General features: G+C 38.8%; 1 protein-coding gene across 2 annotated transcripts in view; it reads right to left on the reverse strand.

Moving 5' to 3' along the window:
* Nucleotides 1-271: 271 nt before the first annotated feature.
* The window catches only part of LOC140171902 (sodium/hydrogen exchanger 9B2-like), a 39,805-nt gene continuing 25,184 nt past the window's right edge, over nt 272-14,892 (reverse strand). Inside the window, exons 1-10 of one of the 2 annotated variants that reach the window (XM_072195245.1) lie at nt 14,434-14,565; nt 12,460-13,192; nt 9,106-9,376; nt 8,121-8,296; nt 6,095-6,201; nt 4,859-5,008; nt 4,130-4,238; nt 2,767-2,903; nt 1,510-1,587; nt 272-991 (exon numbers count right to left, since the gene is read on the reverse strand). In XM_072195245.1, coding sequence (XP_072051346.1) covers nt 701-991; nt 1,510-1,587; nt 2,767-2,903; nt 4,130-4,238; nt 4,859-5,008; nt 6,095-6,201; nt 8,121-8,296; nt 9,106-9,376; nt 12,460-13,087 — 1,947 coding nt within the window. In that variant the 5' untranslated portion in view covers nt 13,088-13,192; nt 14,434-14,565 and the 3' untranslated portion in view covers nt 272-700. Of the gene's footprint in view, nt 992-1,509; nt 1,588-2,766; nt 2,904-4,129; nt 4,239-4,858; nt 5,009-6,094; nt 6,202-8,120; nt 8,297-9,105; nt 9,377-12,459; nt 13,193-14,433; nt 14,566-14,892 lie in introns of those variants that run through there. The other variant, XM_072195244.1, reaches the window with a different exon arrangement.

Consider the following 14,892-nt stretch of genomic DNA (forward strand, 5'->3'; position numbering starts at 1 on the left):
GGCAATCAAAAGTCAATAAGGCCTAAAAAAAAAAAATTGTTTGATTGGCGTAACCCGACCTACCCTAAAATTAGGCCCGACCCTAACTTTTTTTATTGTTTTTTTTGCAAAAAAAAAAAAAAATTAAAAAAAATAAATTAAAATAAATCAATTTAAAAAAAAAAAAGATTTAAAAAAAAAGCCTTTATCAAACGAAATTTACAGCTTAAAAAGTAAAAAAAAAAAAAAAAAAAAAAGAATCCCGACCTACCTACCTAAAAAATTTTTTATGTTACGCCAATCAAACAATTTTTTTTTAGGCCTAAACATTGAAAATTTGTTCAATGAATTGTGTCTCCTTTTATTCCCTGGCATCTTTCCACTCACTTTTCCGAAAACTGGTATCATATTTGGTATTATATATATTTGAAGCAGGTAAAAAGGCAATGTTAACTTCAAATTTCGACCTCTGTGCCGAGTTGTGAGCATGTACCAGCCGTGATCAATTGTATTTATAAATCATGAGTTAGTATGTGAATATTGCTAGCCCATAAATATCCAAAGTTAACATTAGGTCCCCAAAACCCAAGATTTCAGCCTCTCAATCCTGAAGTAAGTCACCAGTCCATCAATACACACATCATATAATACAATTCCACTGGCTTAGAAAGAACTCCGATATATTTCAAAATGGTTTGTCAAACAAGACTGGCAACCCAATTCACACCTCCGTTGCCTGATCTGATTTCTGTCCATCCCCCTCTGACGTTAAAGCCTTTCCATTTTCTTGTGAATTTCCCTGCTTCTCTTCCACTGGAGATTGGAGTTCAGCATCTGCTTCCTTACAAGCTTCGACATCTTTCTTGGAGCCTGCGGCTGATAAATGGTCTTCTGTTATGCCGCTGTCACTTTCTCCTGATGATTTTTGGAGGAATTTAGGGCCTCCCAAGGCAATGGCTATGGCACCGATGGGAGCAGTGATGACTATTGACAGGACGGCTAATGTCAGTAACTAGAAAAATTGACAACAACAAAAATCATTGTTATGATCAGAAAAGAAGCATACATTAAGAGCTTGGATAGCAACATTTGCACAGTAAATGTTTTTTGTAGGGCCTGAGAGCACATCAGACAAGCTAAATTGCATTCTGAATACGAGGAATATTCTTCTAATATCAAATAATTTTGATTTTTTTTTGAAATTTGCGATCGATACAGATTTTATGGCAAATTATTAAAAAATGATGTTTTTGACATTTAACAGTCCTCGAAGTAAACTTAATAAATCTAATGATATGTACTTAAAGTGAATGTAGCTAAGATGAAAAGCATGCCATCATATTAAGATTTTGACCTTTCGTATTGAAAAAGGCAAGACTCTTTTACCCAGGTGCAATACCAGGAAGGCTCGCTGTGGAGGTGTAGCGATCCTCCATTTAGCAACATTATATGGAGGAATCGGGGCCAATCTTTTCTAAAAAAGGTGGGCACACAGGCCTGAGAACACAGATTTTTTTAATATGGCCTTACCTGTTCGCCTTGCCTCTCGGCCTCTTCTCCAGCACCCAGTCTCCTTGCTTCGTCCAATGCAATACCACCAATAGCGGCCTACAAGCAACAAAATAATGTCCTATCTTGTCAATACATGGTTTTACACTACCGGTACTCAAAGAAATTAAAGGATCAAACTTATTTGATAACATTTTGCAAAAACAGCATTAATCTTACAAAACAGGTGAGTGTCAGTTCATTCAGTAATGTTTAGGCAACATAACTCTGGCACTACAATGTCCAGTGACACTGAAAACACCTTGGTTAGCATCATAAGAACAAAAAAAAAAAAAAAAAAAAAGGTAAAATGCAATACCACCAATAGTGGCCTACAAGCAACAAAATCATGTCATATCTTGTCAATACACGGTTAGATATTGATTGGTGTGATTTTTGCTCAGATATAGGCAAAGAAAAAGAAAAAAAAATCCACTCAATATTTGTGTACATTTTTTCAAACACATAAAATGCATACCAAATCGCCAATATAATATACTACCTCCTAAATGTGACACCACTCGGGAGTTTAAAAAACACCCAGATTTTCAATAAACGGGTAGGTTTTTAATCGTGCTCATCTCTATTGGGTAGTTTTTCACAAAATTGGCAATTGAGTACCAGTATAGTGGTACTTTTTTGGCTAAAATTTTTTTAAAAAGATTTTGTGGGAACATTTCAGTTGCTCTGTAAAATTCCAATACTAGTTAACCAGGGCATTTGGCATTTGCAGGGGAGCATTAAATAGCTCTTCTGGAGCCTTCAAGGAGAGCTGTTTAGAGCATTTACAATAGAAAGTAATGAGAGAAAGGTCCCCGAAGCTAAAAATCACTCTCCTATATCAGATTTAAGGAGAGCAGTAGAGAGTGATTGTTCTCCTCAAAAGGCAGTTCCTGGTTAACTACACACTCTCCCAAATACTACAGTGCCTCCAATCTCAACTGAGAGTAACGCAATGTTGGATTTCACAGTGATAAGTTTCAAATTACACGCTAGCCTAATCCCGCGAAGAGCGACGTCTGTATGCTGGCGACGCAATCACATACATGCACCGATGGCACGCTGAGCCACTCTCAACACCTCTCAACTTAATACGAGACACAGTATACCATTGTGGAATGGTGTATAAGCTTTCAATGTCTGTTTAAATGATGTGAGCCAAACGCATTTCAGCACATCACATCAAAGCTCCCATTGGGCGCCCCATTCCTTTTTTAAAGGAATTTTTGTTTCCCTTACCTGTACTGTTGCTTTTGGAAGCCAAGCAAGTGCAATGAATAATCTTTCCTTGAAATTGAGTCCTGCCCACTGCACAGATATACCAGCAATTGCTACCCTAAATGTTACGCCAACCCCGATGATAAGTATGCCAAACCCTAAATACGGGAGGAGAGAGAAGGAAGAATTGATGTATCAATATATTGTACAATGTAGTTCGCCCAAGGATTATTATGTAAATTTGGTAACAACTTTACAATGGGGTCATGTGTCAGAAGTTGGGGCTACTTTTCATGACATACTGTTTTCATAGGCGAAAACATCAGTTTTCAGATAAACGGCTGTATCTTTTTATGTGACCTGCTACCACGAAATGAGCTTAAAGTTACAAGCTGGTAGTTTCGAGACGTCCTGACTGCTGCGTTGGTTTTCTTTGTTTCACACGCACCTGTTCAAGTCAATAGTATGTCTGTATGTCCTTTGTGAACAGGGCACTGCCACCCCGGACTGCCACACAATGGGCCATTCACGAAGGACATACAACTGGCAGCTTGGTGATCAAAATTTTTTCCCTATTTTCAGTAAACTTACCCTTAGAAATGGGTAAGGGTTCGCCGGCTTGAGCCGCATACCCCCCATCAAAATCAGGGGGGGGGCCGGCCAAGATTGGCTCAATTTTGACGTTGTCATTGGTTTTACACGTAAACACAAAAATGTCTCAAATTATTCCAAAACTGTACGTATGTTGTTAAGCACTATTTTATCAGTCTAAATCCGTTGAGGTTCGCCAGTGAACCTCATTGTAAGTACTGTTTTTTTAATTTTTTTTGTATGAATAACGCACGATATGTTACGATATATACTGAAAATTTCCCCTCGTGTATCAATGAGTTTACGTGGTGTAGTGGTTACGGATCTCGCCGCCTACGCAAAGGGTCCCGAGATCGATTCCCATCCCGGCGATGAATAAAAAATTTCTTCTTCTTTTTCTTTGAATTTAAAATTATTTATTTTCATGTGAAAATGTATAATATATTGCACTGGGAAATATATTTTGTGCATTTTTGTTCTGTAATTTGGGCCACCCGGCCAATAGAGCTAAGAACGGATCTTGGCTCCGGGAAAAAATAATTGCGTCCATTGTGCAGGCAGTGTTGCCGTCATATTGTCTGTTTTGTTTACGCTTTTGGCTGTTGCCACATTGAATAATGTAGTCCACCATCGTCTGATCAAAATAATAATTCAAGTACTCATGGACTTTGGTACACAAGTTATCAATATTATTTTGAGGCTTTACTTCACCCCTGATCAAAAGAAAAAAATGTAAAATTATCACCCAGACAAAACACAAGGGTGATGCAAGTTATTTTTCTATGGGTCTTACCTATAAGAGAAGGATTCAAGTATTCCAGAGTTACCTCAGCACCAATAAGACCAAAAAGAATGGGTTCAAAGAAAATCCACACAATACCAACTAATTTTTTCACCGGTTCCTGGAGCGAAAGTAAAAATATAGAAATTAAAAAAAAAAAGTTGGTCCTGTTTTCATGTCTGTATTTAAAGCGTAGCATTATGTACGTATTTCGCTGGCCACAATATTGAATTGCATGTGTACAGTTAATTGCGCAGAGCATACACACATGCTTACAAGGGCGTTTTGTCAGTACACTTGCAAAACCATGGACCTCAATACTGAACTTGAACTGAAACAATGTATAGAAGGTCAGAGGACATGCACAGGGTTCTATCTAGTCCAAGTTGAGTGCCAGCTAATTTTACTATTAAATTACCATATCATTAGAGGGAAGCAAACTCAACTAGTGGAGGGTCGAGGGGGCAGAGCCATCACGACAATGCATTTATTCACCTCTGAATCTATTATTTTTGGAAAGATCTTTTTTTCTGTCTCTAAATAATCATTTAAAACAATCTGCACCCCAGGGTTCTAGCTATGCCGCAGGTCAAGTGTTATCAGCGTTGATACTGGCCAGAACTTGGGAAGGAGGAAAGGGCCATGCATGAAGAAGATCTAATTGTCTGTACTGTATTAGGAATGATTTCAAACCCTAAAGGGCACCGTATGTCGACTGGTGGTTGGGTTTTGATCCCTTACCTTATTCCTCTGCCATCCTTGTGCAGCTACAAATGCCAATATGAGACATCCCAAAGCACCAGCTCCAGGGAACTCAATTACTTTACTTCCAAATAAGGCAAATAATCCACCACAAAGCACCAGTAAAAATCTCTTCCAAGCAATGGCAGACTGAATAAAAAAAAAACACATACAAAACAATAAAAAGATTTGATCAAATGACCACTGTCCTCTGTACCTAGAAGGTGCAGTTGAAAACCAAAGGATGTTCCCTTTTCAAATAGTTTTACCACTTTAACATGTGCACTGTGCAGGAATGCTTTTTTGGGACATTTAGATTATAATTTTGTGCTTCTTCTGGTGGGGGGTAGGGGGAGTGGTAGATATTGTGCTTCTTCCATCTAAAAATGTGGGAGCGGAACACATTTGATGCCAGGTTTAGGTGTCTGTGTATCACATCTATGGGTATGTTTTGTAACCAGATTAAAGAGGTACATATAGTGCACCAACAGGCAAAGTCCATGTACTTTGTATGCAACAAGAATTTGTGCATATTCATGCGGGCTGGTCATTCTATCGCCCGTGTCCAACAACTTACGTATGGCGTTGCATGCCTTAGTGTTTATTTGACACATATTAAGACTGCGCTTTAAAAAATGTGGTATGGTTACAGGTGCAGAGTGGGCATAGCATTTGTATCTCTTCATGGAACAGTTATCCCTCATTAACAGACGATGCTGGACTTTGCCAGTTGGTGAATCATCTGTGGTTGTGTTCATAACCATCAACCTGATCATACTGATCCCATAACATTTTGCACCCTGATGTGGCAGTGACGTCTAGTGCCCATTTCATTGGGCGCATATTGCTAGCATTCGCTCAAAGCACTTGGTGTACACAGGCACATGCTCGCCCCATAGATGCTGCGTGCTTGAAAACAGGTGCCTCCACACATCGGGGTGAAAAATAATATAGACAAAGAGTTTCTTTTGGCTAGGCGTAGTAGTGTTGCCCTCTTAGGCTAATCAATTCAAAGATATCCATCTAATGGACTATTCCAGTTGAAATCCATACACCCCCCAATGGAAGACATGACATTAATCTTCCACACAGGGAGTGTAGATTTCAAATGGAGTCACCCATTCAGGTAACCCCATTTGAAATTCACACTCCCTGTGTGGAAGATTAAGGTCATGTCCTCCATAGGGGGTGTATGGATTTCAACTGGAATAGCCCAATCCAGATGTATGTTCTTACCTGTTTAACATCAGGTATATACCAGAGAATTAGACCAGCTACTACTCCGAATGTAACACCTATTATCATCTCCAACGGACCACGAAAAATGTTGAAAATCAAGTTACCTGTAGACAATGAGCAAGATATTGAGAACTTTATATGACTTTCCCTATGAAGTTGCCAATTGTAATCCCGTCACCAAGACTCTGCATTATTATTTTATGACGAATCCAAGTGTGTGAAAATATTGGATGCAACACATAATAATGATAAAATTGGATGCTTTACGCCCAATATTTATTGGTCTCGCTTGAGAAAGAAAAGTTTCGTCTTTTCGAAACGTTGGGTTTTTAACTTTGTTTATTTGTCTTGTGTTACTCCCCCATTGGATGTTGTGTCATATTTTCCCTGTTTTTAATTTTATCCATTGCTAGTGTGACACTTTTGTATCCTTTTGGATCCATCCTTTGGTTCCCCGCTGGTCAGTTGGAATAGATTTTCCCTGTTTTTATATCTCGCTATGAGGTTTAAAATATTGGATGAGACGTAGTCATAGCTCGAACAATAAATATGGGCTCAATCGATCCAACTTTATATCAAATAGCGAGAACATACATGCATAACCGGGACTTGGTCAGGGATGTAACAGCTCAATGTATCCCTGCACTGCTGGAACATGGCCAGGATCAATACGGGGATGTAATGCATCTAAAAAGGGTTGGGGATCTACCTGGGACATTATAAAAGAGTACTCTCGACTGTGCTGGGTCATATGCATTGGGAAACACTAATCTATTCAATCAATTTTCCAAAGGAATCCAGGTTTGATTTGAGTCAAGAGACATTATGCACGTTTTGAAATCTTTCCGGCGGTTGCCCGGGGTTAGGGGCGGGAAATGGCTAGGAATGTTTAAAAAAATTTAGTGCCCCACCCTGCCAGGACTTGGCCGGGTCTATTAGAAACAGTCTCCAAAATTTTACTTGAGTGCACCACATTATGTTATTATAGTGTGAAGTATAGTCTCAACTATTAATTTCTATTGTATGCTTTTAATTAGCAGCTGTATATTTAGCCCAGGTGCATAATATTGAATGCCTTCATACATTGTATAGTGTGCATTTATTTGAACAATTAATTGAAAACTGAATTGATTCTATGCGTATTTTGAAAACATCAATTCTTACCAATTTCAAATTACAGAGAAATATTTCATGTATGAATAAATGAGTAAATGCTAATTTCCACTGTAATTAAAAGCTTGGGCGACATAAAAACTTGTTCTAATAGAGCGGACAGACATTTCAAAGTTTTAATTAGGGTTGGAGGTTATTTTTAATATATCGCTTTTTTTCTAAATGAATCAAAAAATCACTAAAATCTATAATTTTTTTCCAGTCACCATGCTCGCTCCCTTCATACAGCCCGCTATATCGAAGGTTTGCTACATGTCAATAATAAGGTTTACGATGTTGAATATGAAATAAGGTCCGATTAATCCTACCCCCAACCATAACACTAACCCTAGAGAGAGCAGCGTGGTCGACTGGTCGTAGTGGTTAAGGTCTTTGACTTCGGGTGTGGCAGGTCCCCGGTTTGATCCTCTCTGGAGGCGAAATTCATATTCAATTATCAGCTCTCTCCATTACTGCATTTGAATTGTGGAGCAGATACAGTGGATGACAAAGATCCGATTAGGGTAATATATGGCTGTTCGTACACCCTACAAATGCTCCTGGGCATCATGGGATGTTCCCCGATGATTAAACACAACCAGATGTCAATTTGAACCACATTCAATGACACTTTCAAAATCACCCTAAAAAACTTACTTTTAGACTTTTCAAAATAAAATTACCCTTACAAATGGGGTAGGCTTTTGAATCTCAGACAACACCCCGGCAAAAAAATAAGTCACAAACCCCTCAAAAAATAAGTCACAAACCCCTCATAATTAAAAAAATCTAATTTTTTTTTCTTGGACAATTAAGAATATAGTGTACACATGGAACAAAACCATGCATGCATAGTGAAATCATTCAATACCTGTAGAAAATGAGATTCCTAACACAATGCCATGGGCACTGATGGCATAGACATTCTCACAGCTAGCCGATGCTATGGCCAGGGTTGGTATTCCTTTCCGTGTACCATAACCTTTCTCTTGTAGCAGCAGCATGGAAGGTACAACAACGGCAGGAGATACAGCGGCAATAACAAAACTGTACAAAACACAAAAAGAAATACTGTAATCTAAATATCATCACAAGTATGACAAGCGTATCAAACAATTAATATTGGTTCTCTAAACAGCTTAACTAAAAAATATATAAAAAAGCGCAGTGATTTATATTGCGCTACGCACAGGCACAACGCCTAGATGTTGATCCACAAGCACACTTTACAGGTTGTCGTTGACCACTACGGCCGCATATCATGCCATGAACCATTAGACAACAACACAGGGACTTGCAACTAAAGAAGCACACACCCTAGACATTCCACAATTGCCCTTCACAGCCAGGAACTGCTCCCAGAATTTTGTATGGGTTCCAATGAAACAATTAGCAGTAAGATCCTTGTCTCGGGGTATTTGAAGCTGACCCAATATTTAACATGATAGCATACAAACCAACGTAAGTGATCATTCAGTTTTCTACAAACTCGTAATGGCGAATTGTTTGCTCTTCATTTTCACTTCTGTCTCGGTTATTAATCCCAGAATGAAGGTGTTCATCACCCCAGGCACAGATCCAGATTTTTGGAAAAGGTAGACCTGCTCAAAAAAAATTTGATGCATTTCACTCACTTAAATTAGTCAACCCACATTTTTTAATGGTTTAATGGTAGCCATTCCCATGGAGCCACAGGGCGGGAGGGGTCACCCTCGGAGTCAGAAAAGGTTGCACATAAGGCGGTCAAAATCATTCACTTTTGCTGTATTTGGACAGGTTTCCCATGTACTCTCATATTTTAAAATTTGAACAGGGCTTCCCCCTCAAGATCTGCCCCTAGTTCACCCACTACTCACCCTAACATGAAAGCCCAATCCCAAGCAAAGTCTATAATACCATATGCCATTGCAGCAACGAGACACGCCTCCAAGGTGCACGGGAACACAGCGAGTCGAAAACATACCCCGCTTAGCCGTTTGAGGGCCGTGGCATTGATGCCAATCCCTGCTTTGACTAAGATGACGACCAAGGCAATGTTGCGTAACGCCATGGACCAGGATGGATAGATGTCAGCTGCGACATTGATGACGGGAATGTTTTTGAGTAAGAAACCAGCTATCAGCATACCTGTGAGTAGGATGAAAGAATTGATGTTAACACCATGAGAACTACATGTACCTGCCGATTAGCCAAAAAGAAGTATTCATTATCAATTGGACCAATCAGCAACATTGTTAGAATAATTTCACCACGCAAAAAAATTGGGGTGAATTATTTGCAAAGCTCCATTCTGATTGGTGATTAAAGTAAATATATCATGTAATTGACCAATCAATGGCAATGTTAGATTGGCAGGTAGTGCTCAGGGGGTTAAAATCTCATGAACATTTTTTAATGCAGGAGTCACAGGGAATCTTGATCCGACCCTCCAAAAGCCTTTACCATTTTGTTGGTGAAAATGTCTCTAATCTTTACCTTACTGGGTAAACCATAGGGTCAATCTTGATCCTACCCTCCAAAAGCCTTCACCATTTTGTTGGTGAAAATGTGTCTAATCTTAACCTTGCTGGGCAAACCGGAGGGTGAATCTTAAACCACATGCTTTTTCAGATGCAGTGAATCTTCAACCAAAAAAAAATAATCGCAAAGGTGAATCATTGACTAATCTTTGCCCTCATGTAGATCATTATAATGCTTATAAATACATATAACCAACACTCACAGATCAGGTGAATCCTGACTTAATATTTTTTCTCTTTTGGTGAATCTTGAACTTACTATTTTTGGACAGAAGGTGAATCTTTGCCTAAAAATAAATTTTGAAGAGTGAAGTGAACAAGAGTGACAGTCTTGATGAGGGTTACGAGGGTAGGTTCAAGACTCCCTTTGCATAAAGAGAGCAATATTTAAGACTTTCCCAGGGGAATACTCCATTGGTCTGTTTTTCTCAATTCCCTACACATTGGGTTAGTTTTTCACATATTGTTCCAAAATAGAAATGGGGTACATTTTTTTACAGAAAAATCTTTAGAAATGGGTTATGTTAAAAAATAAAAGCCACAACAATTGAGCACAATTTAGCCATTTCTTGCATTAAAAAGATGTAATAAATTCACTGTTTTGCACCTTAACATACTGTAGAGTGAGATATTTTTGCAGCATTAATTTTTGTGAGATTTAAACTGTTTGGAGCAGTTTTGTGTTTCTCAGTAATATTCACGATTATAAACAGTTACACATTAAAGCCTATTGGTTCAAAATATTTTTGCAGGCTTTCAAATTTGTTGTTCTAAAATTTACCGTGTAGAGCGCGAAAATAAAAGCCACATGAAAATTTCCCGCTTTTAATGTAATCATCTTGTCACATCCAAGTGATCTGTCTGCACTCTTCACTTTTAAGTACATATTAATTATTAAGGTAATGACAGTCACTAATGTAACCCTTTTTTCTCCTAATGGCATCTTATTTATTCTAGTTAAAAATTATGACACATACGAACCAACAATTTCCTGATTGCTCCAATTGAATTTCCGTTTTGAAAATGATATTGATCAATTTGTCAATTTGCTCATTTAATTTTGTATAATATAAGTGTTTGCAGATCTGTTGTAAATACTCCTGAGTTGTGGCATACTGAATGTTTATGGCATTTAAATCCTAAAATATAATCTTGAATTAAAACCTAATCAGATGCTTTTCCTAAATTATCATTCCCTGAAGTTTTGAAAGATGACCATAAAAATGAGCTCTGATGTATGTATGTAGAGATGCGTCTGTATGATGACCAAAAAATGCTTAACCCACACACTGATCAATACGGATACAATTGCAAAGGATTCTGGGAAGGGTAAAATATCTTTTCTGGCTCTCCTATATGGCATGTACACTAATAGGAGAGTACCAATCACTTACCTAAAAGAGGCGGCAAATGAATCTTTGCCACAAGCCATCCTCCGATAAAGCCGCACACAATAAGTACATACAATCCAAATAAATTTCCTCCCGGTAGTGTTTCAGATCCCGTTATAGACCACAGCACCGCCCAAATAAGGATAGCAATAAGCCCTAGCGTAAGCCAGCGTGATAGAGCACCGTGCGGTGGACATAAGAATACATATCTAAATCTCTGGCAGCATGTTGGATTCTGACCTAGCCGGTTATGCTTTGCCAAACACGGCCGCAACGACCTCTTGGATGAATTTTGCACCGCTTCCAAAACCCATCCTCCTCCTCTTCCTCCTCCTCTATTTCATCCTCATCTCTAAGGCGACTCGGTGGACTGTACACCAGTTCTGTTTCATCTTTATCTACCACTATAACTTCCATGTTTAATTCATCCCCATCAGTCCATGTATGTAAAGTTGTTCAGGTCTGACAATTTTGGGGGAGAATTATGAACAAAGTTCACTGTTCATATCTAGGTCAAAAGGTTGTCATGTATCTAATATAAAGCGATGTTATCTGAGATTTATCTGTACATCACAAGGTTCAAGCTCAATTGCCACAATGTGGTGCCAAAAATGTCTACGTCTAGGTTTGTCTCTTTCAAAGACCCTCATGGTCCAGGGGCACTACACAATGTGCATTGTAGGTTATTCTTTTTCAAAGACCCTCATGGTCCACGGGCACTATACAATGTCTACTTAAGGTTATTTTTTTTCAAAGGCAGTCATGGTCCAGGGGCGTTGTTTTGAAAATGGGCCAATGTAAATAGTTCTTGTTCGCAACAATTCATTAGTACGATATGCACGCAACATTAATACCATGAAATTGAAAATACATCTTCATGGAAAAATGATGGGGGCATTTATTACAGGGGTGTTTTTAAACACAGCAAATATGGTAGCTATTCCCTCTTAAAATGATTTAAAAAGTTAACTCCAACTTTCTTTCTGCTTTTTTTTGGCGAGGGGAGGGGAAGAAGGAAAGATGAAGAGAAAAGTTTTTTCTCCTGTCTGGTTTTGAACCTCCGACCACTAGATGTGCGGAGCACAAGACCAGGGATAAGCAAGCCATGAGAATTTACGCTGCCCGGCCAGTGTTTTGTATCTGTGCTTCCATGATTGCACAATTGGAGCATGTGGGTTGCTTGTGCATGCAGTCACTTCACACTGTAATATTTGGTATTGTTAGTTTACCCTATCCCCGGACCCTATCTCTTCATCAACTACCAGGCTTATACACACCAATAAAAGTAACAATCACTTACCTAAAAGAGGCGGCAAATAAATCTTTGCTATAAGCCATCCTCCCATAAAGCAGCACACAATAAGTACATACAATCCAAATAAATTTCCTCCCGGTAATGTTTCTGATCCTGTTATAGACCACAGAACTGCCCAAATAAGGAACGCTATAAGCCCTAGCGTAAGCCAGCGTGATAATACACCGTGCGGTGGACATAAGAACATGTATCTAAATCTCTGGCAGCATGTTGGATTCTGACTTAGTCTGTTATGCTTTGCTAAACACGGCCGAAATGACCTCTCGAACGAATCCTTGCATCGTTTACACAATCCGTTCTCCTCCGTCTCATTCTCATCTCTGAGCCGACTAGGTGGATTGTACAATTCCGGCTCCTCTTTATCTAACACCATATAACTTCCATGTTCGTTCATCCCCATCTGTAACCCATCCCATTCCAATTCTTTCTCTGCGCCGGGACTGTCCGGTGGATAGCCGGGATCATCTGGGCACATACTGGTGTCATGTCCCCAGCCTTTGCCATTCTTAGATATCTGTCCTGGTTTGTCTGTTGTTGGTGTCTGGGCGGGTGTGGCTGGTTCGGGGGCTGGTTCTTTGGTTGAATACGAGGTAGATACACAGTTGCCACCCATCCTGACTTGATATGCAGCACACACTGAGTCTTCTTGCACGGTCTGGTAATACTTTCAATGAGTAGAACGGTCTACATGACAAGATCTGTTGTATGTCCTGACAACCTGTATCAGAAGAAATTGAAAAGAAATGAGAAATTATCAATATGACATGCTTTCATTTATATCACCAGAGGGGGGGGGGGTACTCAAGTTTGGTTTGGGTAGGGGTGGGCTGCTGATAATTTGAAAGTGGACCCATCAATATACAAATAATTTTTTAAGAAATTTTGACCCATCGACATACCAAAAGTCATAATTTAACAAATTATCTTAGTTTTTACAACTTTTCCCCAAAATTTTGTGAAATTTCAAAATTTTTGGCTACAGTGAGTCAAAATGTAACTTTTTCGGGGAAAAATTGAGAAAATTTTGAAAAAAAAAGATCCATCTTGATGGGGTCATTGTTATAACAAAAGGCTGAAAATGCTATCCATGTTTGCGGCACGTCCCTGTGTGGTCATTTGTACTAAGTATCCCCCTGGTTCTCAACTTGCAGCTAGTGTGCCAAATCTGGCCTGATATCTGGCCTTTGAACACCTCTAAAATGTAAAGGAAAACATAAGAAATGGGGTCATATTTGGCCCTCAAGCATGTGTGTTTGAAATGCGTTTGGCTCCTTTGTGGCCGTCGAACAAATGAAGTTGAGAGCCCCAGCCCTATAGCATTCAAAGTCACATTGATTCTTGTAAAGATTTCCAGAGTGCCACAAATCAAATGAACAGATAGATTCCCATAATATATTCCTGCAGTGAATTGAAATTGAACTCACATTGCAAATTATCATTTAAAGTATACATATCCTGCTATTTCACAATTGCTGAAATAGCTATGCTATATTTGAATGATCATAAAAGTACGTATTTGACATATCCAATCAATTGTGGAAAATGTTTTAAAACAAGCAGCAAACAATAATATTAATATGTACAAAATTCCTATTGGGGCCATCTGCACAGGTATGTCACCAATCGCCAAGGTACCAGGCCAAGGTACTACTTGGCTGGTACGTACCAGGGGCAGTACCACTGTACCAGTATATATAGTACTGGTGCAGTACCATAGTAGCAGCATTGGTACTGTACTGTGTAGTGTATCAGTCAATTACAAGTCAATTAGTTACACAAAACCATTGCATCCTGCAACCACATTCAACCCCACAATTGCTAATATAAAGCATAAACTATAGCTACACTGTACTGGCAGTAACTTTGTAAACAGCGGGGTAAACAGCTACTCCCAACAAATTTGCACATCAAATTTCCACTTGAGCAATACTACAATTCCATATTAAGACAGCAGCCTACTTTTTTATGATCTGCTACTCCACAAGAATGTACCGCTTCTCTAAAGCATTCCAAGAATAAGTGTACAACCATAGGGTGACCATAGATATATGTAGAAGCAAGCAATTCCAGAAGTAATCTTCAAAAGTACACAGATTCCCTCCATCCATCCAGCAGACAAGTCCCTACTGTGTGTATGCAATCACTGCAGCATGCAGAATGTGTTCAGTTATGACACAGACAACCCACAAGCAGAAATATTGCACTATTATTAACACGATGAGTCACAAATTATCAGTGGTAGTCCATTTTTGGCTAAAATATTTGTCATATCTGCTATCCTTCTGGTTTCACAATAACTGTTTTTGCAATGTTTAAAAACAAGAAAAATGATTCAAAGTGACACCAATGAGCAAATACCTTGGTAGGCCTACTTCAGAAAATGCAAAATTCAAAAATATTGATAAATGCCAAAATAAA

Source organism: Amphiura filiformis, chromosome 15 (assembly GCF_039555335.1).
Source record: "Amphiura filiformis chromosome 15, Afil_fr2py, whole genome shotgun sequence".
Classification (NCBI taxonomy): Eukaryota; Metazoa; Echinodermata; class Ophiuroidea; order Amphilepidida; family Amphiuridae; genus Amphiura; species Amphiura filiformis.